The 14,317-nt window shown below is 35.3% G+C and overlaps 1 protein-coding gene across 1 annotated transcript in view; it reads left to right on the forward strand.

Annotated features, from left to right (window-relative positions):
* Nucleotides 1–4,060: 4,060 nt before the first annotated feature.
* npr2 (natriuretic peptide receptor 2) overlaps nucleotides 4,061–14,317 on the forward strand; it is a 65,885-nt gene continuing 55,628 nt past the window's right edge. Inside the window, exons 1-2 of the mRNA XM_048190158.1 lie at nucleotides 4,061–5,010; nucleotides 13,379–13,566. Coding sequence (XP_048046115.1) covers nucleotides 4,329–5,010; nucleotides 13,379–13,566 — 870 coding nt within the window. The 5' untranslated portion in view covers nucleotides 4,061–4,328. The remainder of the gene's footprint in view (nucleotides 5,011–13,378; nucleotides 13,567–14,317) is intronic.

The following is a 14,317-nucleotide window of genomic DNA, read 5'->3' on the forward strand; positions in this document are numbered from 1 at the left end:
CTCAAAAATGAAGAAATGCAGTCAGTGCTTATGTCAAGCAGTTCAGTTGGCAATATATTCACAGATTCGAGCTTCCCGGATTAGTAAGCTAAACGTTGTTAAAAACACAAATACAGCTACTTCCAATCATAGGTTACAACAAGCTACAACAACCCAATTTCCCTCAAATGTGCTTTATAATAAATTGGTCTCTATGAGCAGGCGGCGGAGATACACGCCTGAAGGGACCGTCTGAAAAGTGCAAAACCCAACACTTAGTTTGATTTAAAAAAAAAAAAAAAAAAAATGCATAACGTTTATGATTATTAATTATTAAATAAAATAATATAATAATAACTTAACTGTTATTAGTAAAAATATTAAATAAATTGTAATGCCATCAAATCCAGTAAGCCATTATCATGCAAAAGCTGTTGTATGTAAGCTGTGTACCAACATCATTTGTGTAAAGAAGGCCTTTAAGTGCTACTTGCCAAACTAAGTGTTGTAGTACCTATAACCAGCAGGAGAGCAGTGATGTATGAACTGAATTTGGTGCCAGTACAGTATGTTACAGTGAAGTATTTTTCGTAATATAAAATGAGCAAAAGGGTTTCGGGTTTTGCACTTTTCAGACGGTCCCTTCAGGCGTGTATCTCCGCCGCCTGCTCATAGAGACCAATTTATTATAAAACACATTTGAGGGAAATTGGGTTGTTGTAGCTTGTTGTCTAGGCTACTATGATTGGAAGTAGCTGCATTTGTGTTTTAACAACGTTGAGCTCACGAGTTATTAATCCGGGAAGCTCGAATCTGTGAATATATTACCAACCGAACTGCTTGACATAAGCACTGACTGCATTCATTTTTGAGTCCAACAAGTTCAAACTCTATGAGCCGCGCATTATTTGTGTGCATTATTAACGTATGTTACTAACTAAAACACTACTGCCAGCCAGCGGGACATTAAAGAGGAAGTGTTTGTCTGAGCTCACAGCAAGGGAACGATTATAACTTTGCGAGGGAACGCAAAACATCTTTGCGAGGGAACACAAAACATCTTTGCGAGGGAACGCAAAACATCTTTGCAAGGGAACGCAATCTTTGCGAGGGAACGCAAAAGATTTGAAAAAAAAAAAAAAATTCCTCCCATCCCAAATTTTTTTTCCACCACCAAGTAAAATTTCCTTCCTTCCCATTTTTTTTTCTACCACCTTGTCCCTTTAGGGGCTCCGTACCTTTCTGGACGTCAAAAGGTGCAATGACGTTGCTGCCTATGTGTGGATCAGATACCCTCGGATTTCATCAAAAATATCTTAATTTGTGGATGTGGAACGACATGAGGGTGAGTACTTAATGACAGAAATTTAATTTTTGGGTGAACTTACCCTTTAACAATTTAAGTGAATTAGAGTTAAGTGAAAAAAAATAAATAAACATTTATATTGGGGTTGTCCCTCTTTTGCTTCAATGACAGCAGTATTTGAGTGGCATGAAAATGTGGCGTTGGATTGTGTCACTACTTTATGTTCAGAGTGAAACCAGGACACTGAGTTCTTTGAGGAAAGAAAGGTGGACATCTGTTCTGCACTCATTTCTCCAAAAGTTGCTCTAAAGGTTCAAATGTTTTAATGTACCCACTTCAGGGGCAGCATAGTAGATGGTCAACTGAAGGCCTCTTTTGACTTTCCCCGAACATACAGTGTGAAGTAGGATGAGAGCTGACTCATCAGATCACACTGCTTTTTCCATTGCTCAGGGTCCAAGTTTGAGCTCTTGACACCAGGTTATGCATCTTTGTTGGCCTTGGATGAAAGTTAATTCATGGCAACCACACTGTAGTTTCCAGCTCTGCAGAGCACAGTGAAATTTTTTGTTGATTCTGGATCACAGAGGTGCTGTTTTAATTCTTTAAAACACATAAAAATTCTGTTAAGTGTCTAATCCCTCCATGAACACTTGTAGTTTATTATTTTAGAGTTTATTTATTTATTTATTTATTGGTGGTGGTGGTGGCAGTTGTCCTCCTTCTGTAGTTACAAATACAAACTTGTCTGACCTCTAATGGCAACTTATATAATGGCAATTCTAGTGTTAACTGTTCAACAGGGATTTTATCTGGTTTTGCTGCACACTCTTAACTCTCACTGTTTCAAAAGTATCTTCCTAACGGCCACCATTTGATTAAAAAAAAAAAAAAACGAATCACTAAAACATACTTAAAACAAAACTGTAAATCAGACCAGCAAATGTGTTGTCAGAATTTGTCATATCACCGTATACACAAATAAATACAATTGCTCAAATGCTCTCAACAACTTATACTGTAATTTATCATAATTTATCATTTATAACATTTGCCATATAAACATAATGCACAAAACATGCATAAGTTTTGTACAAAATGCAGAGTATTAATCTGAGTGACAATATACATAATAGTATTTAGAATATAATTGGGAAAACAAATAGGCTAGTGTTATCCTGTAACACATTTTGCTTCAACGTCTTTAACTTCTTTTGTGCTCTGTCTCAAACTTTGATATAATATTCCTATATTTATATCCTACAAAACAGTTTGGCCTAGATTCTTGTTAGGTTGTCACATTAAACGTCCCTGTTTATGGTAACAACCTAAGTTCCTAGAACACAGAGGTGTAAAGTACTTGAGTAAATGTAATTAGTTACTATACTTAAGTATCTTTTTTGCTACTTTGTAGTTGTACTGAATATCAAAGATATTGGCAACTTTTAATCTCTACTTGACTACATTTTTGAGCAAGTAAATGTACTTTTTACTCCACTACATTTGTGATGAGTTACGCAATTACAAATTACATTTTTCATGGCAGCTAACTTTTTCTGCAGCATTTTATTTCTGCTATAAAGAAGTGATATTGCCATCTTAGGGCACTGAATGCACTATATCTTGTACATTTTGCCTTTACTCACCCAAAACTTGTCAACAAGAATACGTGAATGTGAGTGCATTAGCAGGTAGTTTGCTGATCGCAGGTGTTTGATTTATTAGATGAGGAAATGACTGCAGCTGGTGATGAGGCTCAAACCAGCACATACAGTAGACTTTGACTACTTAATTTTACTTAATTGTTTTATTTATCCGCTATACTGACAAGACTGTTTTGAAGGATATTGGTTTACTTATGGCCTTTTTGTGCACTTGAGCTCAACTGAGACTTGAGAGTTTGTAGACGTTTAAATGGTTGTTGTGTCGACCTTGATTTATTGCAATATTGAGGTGTTTTATTTTGATTTTAGAAAACAAATATGATTTCTCATCAATTACAAATCAATTGTTTCTTATTTTCACTGGCATGTCTCTCAGGACTAGTGCATCTCCTAACCCTACATTCAGCATGAGTAAAATACTTAAGTACTGTTAAAATCAGATAATTTAAGACTTTTACTCAAGTCGTATTGGAATTGGTTACAGTAACTTGTAGTGGAGTCATTTTCGATGTAAGGTATCGGTACTTTTTACTCAAGTATGGTTTTCAGGTACTTTTTACACCTCTGCTAGAACCCTCATTTTTGGGAACATTCTGGGTAGTGGGGTAACACTTTATAAAACATATAACACATATTATAACACTATATAAAACTTGAACATAAGTTTAAATTTTCTGCATGAATTAATTGTGGTAATCAAATTTACTTGTACCAAACATCGCCTATCACGATCCCAACTCACCTCGATTGAATTTTAAGCATTTCAAAATGGTATACATTTTAAATAAAATTTGCAACATTTGATTTAAAAAATGGATGGATTTAATCTTTTCCTCTGGCTAACTGATAGTCGAAAGAAATGACAAAGCTCTGTAGCTGTAGCTGTCTTTCAAATGAGTAGGCTACACTAAGTTAGGGAATTTAGTAACGACTACTATTAAAAATTTCTTACAGTGATAAATCCCATGAAATTTATCCCAACTCCATGTAGGAGTGCGGTTAATTGACCTGCAGACAGAGGGAGCCGTTAACTAGTGTATCGGTTAGTAGCTGTCATGACGTGTAGGGGCTGTGCAAGGGCCGCGCGCGGTGAAGTTGCGCTCATCTGGAGATTCACACACACACACACACAAACACACACACGCACGCACACTGAATCTCACTGTGGAGTTGGACTCGAGAAGTCCATCATATAAAGCACCAGGAGACTCTGTCAAGCAATCTAGTTGGCCTACAAGGAAGAAAGACGGCACTAATGGATTGTTCTCTTCATTTAAAAGAGGATATTTCTCATTGAAGTTTGATTTGAGAAGATTAAATCCTCTTACCTGGCGCGCTCAAACTAGGATTTGTTTGCCAACTTAAGATCGGGATTTAGGATGGGATATAGTTTTTTCATTGTGCTGCTTATTCACGTACTCTTACCGGAATGCAGAACAGAAAAGAGGAATATTACCGTAGCGGTGATGCTGCCCGACAATCTGAAGTATTCGTGGGCATTGCCGCGCGTCCTCCCCGCGATACGTATGGCTCAAGAGAAAATTCAGAAGAGCGGACTTTTGAGGGGACACACCATCAACCTCCTAAATTTTAGCACAGAGGATTCCTCTGGTTCTTGCTCGGAAAACGAGGCACAGACTATCGCAGTAGACACAAAACTTTACAACAAACCAGATGCGTTCTTCGGACCCGGCTGCACGTATTCGGTGGCATCGGTCGGACGGTTCGCGTCCCACTGGAACCTCCCCCTGATAACCGCGGGAGGACCAGCGTATGGTTTTGATAGGTCTGACGAGTTTAAAACTATTGTCAGGACGGGCCCGACCACCACGAAACTCGGAGACTTTGTCAATTATCTGCACACGCATTTTAACTGGAGCAGTCGCGCGCTGATGATCTTCCACGACCTAAAACAAGACGACCGGCCGCATTACTTCCTCTCCGAGGGCATTTACACGATTCTGCAAGAAGAAAACATCACCGTGCAGGCTTTCCCTTACGAAAATCCACAAACTTTCAATTATAAAGACATCATCACATTTATAAAGGACAGCGGGAGAAGTAAGTTTAGATTCAGTTCGTACAGTTTCGTTGATACAGCTGCTAGCTTTTAGCCACTAAAAAGAAAGTGTCACGGTCCTTTGGTGGCTATATTCCATTGTACTGATTACTAAATTCATATACCATGGTATTTACGTTACTCCAAGGTACTGAAAAGAATAGCTGGTACTACCATCATGCATGTCCAAAAACACTGCAACCAACGTAATTTTTGTTAATAGCCTTGCAATGAATCTAATAAATGAATCTGTTTACATGTAACATAAATCAATGTATTTTAAAGAATACAACAGAAAAAAACAAAAAAAAAACAGTGATGTTCTTTGAAATGCCATGGTACATGAATACAGTAAACAATGCCATCTGATGCATCACTGTCCAGTGGTACCCCACTGATATGTTCAGTACATCTACACAATACATATTACACAACACATATATTTAACATATTTCTACCTGAATTGACCTTTAGGAAATTACTTTAATAAGTGTAAACCTAGTGTAACATATTCAGGTTAATTTAGTAAGTAATGTTTTTGAATTAATTAAATAACCAGTTCATTTAGACGTTACCACATTTTCATGTTACGTGACAATATATTTTGTAGAATGTAACATTCAGAATTCTATGAGGCATCCTTCCATATATAGAAGGATATCTCTAAACCTTCTTTTAGAAAGCAAACATCACATAAAGGACAGTGTGGAAAATAAGTAAATTTGCGTATTCATATGCTATGGTAATGGTTTAAAAGAAATAGTACTATCATATACTTTGGAAAATAACATATATGAAAATACCACGTCCCTACCATCTGGTTTGGTCACTGTCACCCCTCCCACCCACAGAAAATTTACCTTCTTTAATCAATAAAGCAAGCAAGTTTGTGTTATTGCATAAAGCATCCCTCTATGGCACCCACACTGATTTTCTTGGTCCATTTCGTCTAAAGTCTGAAGACTACAATGAGTCATTGATAGCTTTGGTTTAGGACTAACACCACCTGTGTTTCCCCAGGCTGTATTTTTGGACCTGTGGTGCCCTGTGCAAGTTATTTACAGTACCACTAAAACAGGAGGGCATGCACCCTATTCACTGTTAATAAAGCAATGTAGTCAACATCTACTTGTGTTCAGTTATCTACAAAACACTTATTTTTACAGTTCTTTAAAAGTTCTTTAACTATTGAAAATGTGTAGGCAGATTTTAAAAGATATAATTCAACAGAAAATATTTAGATATCTTGAGCAACAGAATAACTTAAGAACTTTTTATTTTTTAAATTCCTTACAAAACTACACCTGGTGTTTCAAAGACCCCAGAAACAAATACACTGAACTTTTATGTTCTTTTATGTTAATTCAAATAAATGATTCTTGATAAAAACATAGTTCTTTGTTGAACTTATTAAGGTGCTGCAGGATACCTTCAAATTCATTATTTTCAGCTTGATTTCTTGCTTTGTTATGGAGCTTGACATTCTCATAACCCCCTGAGCTGTCAAGCACAGTTATTTTGGCATGACTGAAATAATACATGGAATGAGGAGAACACATGTCACTGAGGTCTTTGTGTCTTCACTCAGCATATTAGTGGCTTATTTTTTATTTAATTCCCTTAAGATTCACGCAGCACAATTTAATGTATTTTAATTCCATTAATTAAAATAGTTTATAGTAAATTAGAGAGTACACACAGCTGGTGACGGAGTTTCAATGCATCAACACTAATTACATAATGATACTAAAGTATATGATGCGTTAAGTCCAGATCTCCAGATTTTGTTGTTTATATCAGGATGTGGAGAAATGCCATTACTCCAAAATGATGAAATCAAAGTTAAATAACTCATGAGAACAATGTTTGTTTGTTTGTTTGTTTGTTTGTTCTCTCACCCTTTTTTTTCTTTATCCCAAAAATATTTTAGATTACTGTGCTCTCAGACAGAGGAAGAAACACTCGATATTAAAGGAGTGTGGCAACAAATATACAGATTTTCACATTTAGATTTTTATATCTCTTTATTGTTTTCTCTTTCTAAATATAGACACAAAAAGTTGCTCAGTTTTCACTTTAAAGTAATTAGTTTATAAAAATATAATTATGTTTTTTATTAAATTTTTAAGACCATTATTACTGATGAGATTGAGCAGTTTTTGAGGGGGCACCAATGTTGCATGTGATGAAAATGTTTGTTAAATAAAACCAATTAATTGTTGAACTGAGGACATATTTAGTCACTGACATAAGCACAATTTCATGTTGATAAATGTATTATCCCTGCAGTGCAGCTCTTTTTGTATTTCGGTGACACATAAAATCAATAGAGGATTATGTCTGGTTGGGGGCTGAAAACATCTGCAGCTGGCAGGCCAGATGCAGCCCATTCAGTATGGTCAGAGCGCATTTATTGGTTAGATAGTTCCTCTGTTTCCCAATTTTGTATTTCTGGTGCCTTATATATGGAGTTTTGTAAATAATGGACTGACTACATTGTATTTGCAACATTTAAATCATATTTCATGAAATATCAGATGTAGGAATTGCGTTAAGCAGCCTGAATGCACTGACCTAAACAACCGCAGACTACTCATGAACTTGAAGTTTGTTGTTTTAAAATGTCTGAATGATTCATGATTTGGAATTCTGCATAGTTTATGAACTAGGTTTGCACAGCATACATGATTGTCTAAGTTTAGTCATTAAAATATGACAAATCCAATCATAAAAAGAACATTTTTTTCAGATATACTATGCTAGAGTGTCTTCATCAGAAGTGTAGTATATTTATGTGAATTTGGGTAAGTATTCATCCCTCAGTCTAAACAAGTCAGATCAATGGTTTACGTTGCTAAATCCACACTGCCATGGCAACACAAATCCATGTCTCCCAGTGTCTCCTTTGAACACACAAGGCAAAGGAAAGCCCCACGTTGCTTACAGTATTGCACAAAGACGTTAACGGTCATTGTCTTTGACATTGCTTGATAAAGAATACTTACAGTATGCTCCTTAAACATTAATAAATATAAAATGAAATTGTGTTGATGTATGGTTTAATTTTATACTGTTATTAGATTGCCCCCAGATTTCTGCTCTTATCATAACCTCACTCTGTCAGGTTTGGTTTTATCAGCGGTGTAGCGTGTGTTTACTGTAGTACGTCACTAAAATTAGTGATAGCATCAGCAGATGACATTTATCGGGTAATGTTTACCTTATCTTTTAGTAGCCTTTGGGAGCCATTCAACATTTCTAGATTGTTCTGACATTTAACTACCCTGTTATAGTGTGTGAACATTTAGAGTACTTTTATGGCTAATTGCTTGCAGTTGCTGTTTTACTGTTAGCTTGATTGGCTGCTTACAGATCCTGATTAGCCACTCACTCGTAAGATGCATTTATTAACATATTGCAAGTAAAGAGTGAGGCGGCGACATGTACAACCTTTTGAGCTGGATTTAACTTCAGTAATGCTATAAGGTGAATCTGAAACAAGCTTTTTAAAAATTTGTTGTAATAAAATAAGGCAAGCGGCTTCAGGGTAGGTAGTCAAATCAAGTCACCTTTATTTAGATAGCGCATTATACAATAGAGATTGTTTCAAAGCAGCTTTACAGTGATGACAGGAAAATTATTCAATGATGCAAGCAGTTAATTTCAGCTGTACAGTAGCTCTAACAGAAAATCATTGTGTCATTGTTCAGCTGAAGTCAGTTTAGTGTTGATTCAGTTCCGTTGTAAAGATCATCAATTATTAGTTAATTGCATCTTTATACCAGTTCTGCTTAGTTCACCCAGCTTAGTTCAGTTCTCGTCCAATAGTGTCAGTGCGGTTAAATCAATAATATTGTTGAATATTAAGGTATTTGCGACACTTAAAACACCATGCTAATGTGGACATACAGTACGGTTCGAAGCCCAACATATTTCATGCCCTAATCCTACTCTGCCTCCACTACTCCATCTCTCAATTTAAACAGATGGTATAAAAATCATTTATCAACCCAGACACATGCATTAATTACATTATTGCAACTATGTATTTACTAATAAGAGCTCTCCACAAACATGTCCAAGAAAAAAATATAAACACAGCAGACATTTACAAAAACATTTATAAAATTGCATATTAAATAATAATGAAAATTAATTGTTGTAAGTTGGTAAATGCATTCCTTCACCTGCACAGCTTTTTTAAAAAGAACATAGACCACGTAGAACAGAAACTATTTTACTTGGTGGATTGTTTATTCTGATTATTATTAATACATTTGCTTTTTACTGAACATACCTGAAAAGTGTTTATATATTGCCATTGCGTTGTTTCATGAAGGTATGGCCACTGTAAAAACACTGTAACACACACCATGTTGCTGCACTGTTGTTCACTATAACACACACCACCTGTGGTAAAATTACTGTAGCACATCCTTAAATGGTTGTTTTTTATATATATTGATCTTATAAACATTTCATATATGCATAAACCATTTTAGATGTGTATAACCTTCAGTAGGGGAACATGATTTATTCTTTCAATGATACAGCATTTCACAGTCTAATCATATTTGATATGCTGACAATCTTAAAGCATATTGTAAAAAGCCCTGTGAAATGAATTGCAAAGGCATCTCAAAATAACATAGTGGTTAATGGCCAGAGACGTCAGAATGTCTATCTCTGTTTCCTCAATGAGTTTAGTTGCTATGACCCTGAGGTCATATTAATTCATGTTTTTGGTTGTTGTTGTTTGGGCTTGTTCAGTTTGTGAACTTACATTCCATGCATTGATGAGATAATAATCGGCCCTGAGGCTGTGAAATATCATCACAAACCTTTTCTCCTTCCTTTTTTTGTTTTTGTGGCCTTTTAGCCTCTTTATTGGTTAGACATACAGTAATGAGACAGGAAATGATAGGGAAGTGGGACCAGAAAATGTTGCAAGCTGGACTCAAACACTTATTGCCCACCTGAGAACCACAGTACATTGTGTCAGAGCACATAAAATATGTAATCGCGTAATCTGCGTTTCAACCGCAGAAAGACGACAATAAAACAGCTTGTAAAAAATGTCACAATGTTACATTTACCTCAGAAAAGCCATTCAATTTGTAAAAACTCATTAGTCAGCTATAAAATGAATTTAGAGAGGAGTATTTTGCTAAATATAGTCACTATATTGCATATTCGTTAACCTGTTCAATATTTAATGTGTTTTTGAATCAATCCTTCATTTATTCAAATCTCTATTCCTTTTTATGGCAGCCACCATTTAAATGTTTATGTTTATGTAAATTATTATTATAACATTATGGTCCCACTTTATATTAAGTGGCCTTAACTACTATGTACTTACATCAAAAAATAAGTACAATGTACTTATTGGGTTCATATTGAATTGCAAAACACTTTTGCTGCTATTGAGGTGGGATACGGGTAATGTTAGGGAAAGCTTTGGTGGTTTGGGTAGGTTTAAGGGTAGGGGTAAGGGTTAAGGGATGGGTCAACAGTGTACTTACAGAAATTAATTACAGATGTAATTACATGCAGGTGTTTTTAAAACAATGTAAAAACTTGTATGTACACAATAAGTGCATTGTATCAAATGATTAATTTAAATGTAAGTACACTGTACTTAAGGCCACTTAATATAAAGTGGGTCCAACATTATTATTATAAAACCTTCTTTATGTGTAATTTAAATGTAAGTAGCCTACAAATAAGTTAATTTTAACCTTTAATATTATAGTGATGTACCACCTGGGGTTCCCTGTATAGTTTGCAACATTGAGAGATATGCTTTTTTAGGAAATTTTCCATTTACTGATATGCCCCTATTAATCATTATCTAATCAATATCGAATCAAATCAAAATCAAATCACAAGCTTATGAATCGAAATTTAATCGAATCATAAAATTTGTTGTCAATGCCCGTTGCCCAGCCCTAGTATTCGCTATTGGAGTTATAGATGAAGATCTCTGAATTTGGTTCTGTTCACTACAATCATAAGGATTCTGAAAATTTGAATTACAGTGCAAGAATCAAATTGATTAAATTTATGATCTTTTTATGGTGCAAGTAATTATCCCTAAACCAAACCCTAACTGTAACCCTGTAGTAAGTACATGTAATTATTCAGTACTTATTTGAGAAAGTACAATGTAACTATGTCACCTTAAAATAAAGTGTAACCACTATTTTTTTTTATTTTTTTAAAGAAACTATGAGCAGGTCTGGCTTGCGCAAAGCTTGCAAGGATGGTTGTATTGGTTGTGGTTGCTAGTGTGTTCTGAGTGTTTTTTTAGCACATTACTATATGCTGTTGCTGGGTTGCTTTATTTGTTTCCTGGCTCAAGTCGAAAAAATCCCTCAACAAAAGCAAAAGGGCACACAATTTGGTGTATCATTCATCTCTGCAGCACACACCAGACTCAAATCCAATCGTTCAGTCATTTAAACATTCAAAAACCTGAAGTATGAGCAGTAGTAATAGGGATGCTTCTATGATTAATCTGTTACTGAATCATAATTTAAACGTTATTTTTTATAATGACAAAAGGTGTTCAAGCAAACAATTAGATGTCAGAAATCACTGAAAGCCTTTTTCAGATTTCAGATTTTCTAGAGGTAAAATTTTTCAATCCTACATCTTTTTGCCTCTCAAATGAATGGAAGCAGATTAAAACCAAATGTCAAATAGCTGAATAGGAGACCAAGCTGTGTTTATGTATGTGTATATGAAAGAGCAAGCATTAGCTCTTTCAAACGCTTGAACGATCTATTGCAGATGCGGGGCACTACACACAGTCCAAACACGCACCAATCACACCAATAATGGTCCAGTGTGTGTCACTCCTGTAAAGCCTGCATTTAAGGGAACTATACAATGCTTTCAAAAAATGACTCGCGGCATATCAAATTTACACATGTCTTGAGATGATAGAGTGAATCAATTACATTTATTATTTTTCTTCAGTTGATATCAAATTATTTTTAAAGACTCCAGTTGTGACAATTTTGAATAAACAAAACACAGCAGCATCTTTTGTGCAGTTCACAAAACAAACAAATGACTTTGGCGCGACTAACAAAAACGACCTGGTGCAAACGTGCAAAAAATCTCAAAAACCCCAAGAACATCAGAATCTCATCATAGACTCTTTTGAAACAAAATGTTCTCAAACATTTTTCATGGGCTTTGTATCAGCCAGGCTCAGGCAGATCCTTATAAATTCTATAACACCGTTGAACATTTTCCTTGCCTTTTTGTACATTTGTCTTGGAGCGCATCCAGGAGACAGCAGGACTACTTGGCGTGCGTTTGTCTACGCTACGCTGGAAGAGCTTAGAATTTGGAGGCTGAGAGGCAGACGGGACGGCTTTGGTCTAACACTTAAGGAAATGTCTGCTAACTGGGAGTCTGGCTCCTGAGCTGGCAGATGCAATACTGAAAGACACTGCAAATGGAAATAATGCCCATAGCATAGTAGACGCCAAGGAAAACACACACACACACATATGCAAGATTTCACGTGTGCATCAATATGGTGCCATGCAGCATGGAAGAGTACACCTTTGTTATTTGATGCATCTTCTTAAGAGAAAACCCAAATCATTTTCATTTGTGCATACAGCAGTTTTTAGTTTTATTTGCCACTAAAAATCTCTGCATTGTAAAAATTATTATAATTTTAACAGTGAAAGACTGTAACAGTGCTACAGTAAAAACCTGTTAGTTGGTTAATGGTAAGTTTCCTTCACTATATGGGAAAAACTGTAAATTTCATGTAATTTTACAGTAAAATTACTGCAATTAGCAGTACTATTAGCAATTTTAACTGTTTCTAGATATAAAAAAGAACAAGTAATCTTATAATTTACAGTGTTAAAAACGTAAACTGACATTCCCAGAATTCCCTGTGTGACACTTAACATTTGTCAAAATTACGGGGTCAAAATTACAATTTTGAGTTGGAGCCAAATTAGAGGGGTGTAAAAATGACTTAAGAAAGACTGCAGCATCATAATTTTATTTTTACACAGAGATTGGTAGGTCTATTAGTAAAATCTGTTGACTTTAGCAATATTTGTTTCATTATATGCCAACAGTGACCATTCAAAAATGACAACGCACTTCTTGTGTTTTTTTGTCTCAAGTTTGCATGCCTGAATTCTGTTTGCATTCTTTCTGTTCATTGTCTGTTTTCGTCATCTTTATATGGTTGTTGTGTTCATGGTTTTCTAGTTCTGAGTATTTCTAGTTTTTGAGTTTACTAAAATCATTACTGTATGATTGTAAAAATGTAGTTTCTATCTAAAGTTTTTTTTGTTTTGTTTTGTTCTACTTTTTTTTCTACCATAGTCGTGTATATATGTGGGCCTCTACAGACGTTCTTCCAAATAATGAAGCTATTTGAGGATGAGGTGAAGAATCCAGAGGACTATGCCATCTTCTACCTTGATGTGTTTGCAGAGAGTTTAAGTGGCGATGTTCCGATGCCCTGGCAGGGTTCAGCGATACAGTGGAATGACCCCATCAAGCTATTTCAGGTATCATTAATAATACCCATAATAACTACAGAGCTTTGCTTTAGCCATAACCTCATCATTGACATTTGTCTGCTTTTGCTTTTTTGAGATCATTCAAGAAGTTGCTTAACCCTCTACTGCACACATGTTGATGGCACATGAAAAAAAAAAAAAAAAAATTCACAAAAAGAACATTTTATTGATAAAAAAAGTTTTTGACCCCCCCACCCCAAAATATTTTTTCGTTGCCTCAGGGCAACGTTGTGCAACAATGGTACAGAAAATTAACATAAAACAATGCTCAAAGAGCAGTGCAAAACTACAATAAAAAAAAAAAAAATGTCAAGAAATCATTACGTAAAAAGGAAAAAAAAAAACTTAAAAGACATTGATATATTGAATTTGATACATGCACAGGTTTGTATCATGTAGTTTGTCATGTCATATAATGTACTTCATGTAATAAGATTTCACTCCGTATGAAACTTCAAAAAGCAGTTCTTCTCTGCTGTGAAGTAGAGGTGTATGTTACAATTTTTGCACATGACTTTGGGTGTTCCTGCACACCCGCATCTTCCCTTTTTATAACACATTATTGTCAATGTGAGGTACTGTCCAAAACACCCTGGAAAAGTACCCCTTATCGCACTTTGCCCTGAGGCAACGAAAAGAAAAACTAAATTTCTGAACATGCAAAATAAAAAAAACCTTACATTGTGGTTCAAGGTTTTGTATGATTTCAGTGAGTTTTTTCATTTAATGTGCTTCTTGA

This window comes from Megalobrama amblycephala, linkage group LG4, assembly GCF_018812025.1.
Source record: "Megalobrama amblycephala isolate DHTTF-2021 linkage group LG4, ASM1881202v1, whole genome shotgun sequence".
NCBI classification, from domain to species: Eukaryota; Metazoa; Chordata; class Actinopteri; order Cypriniformes; family Xenocyprididae; genus Megalobrama; species Megalobrama amblycephala.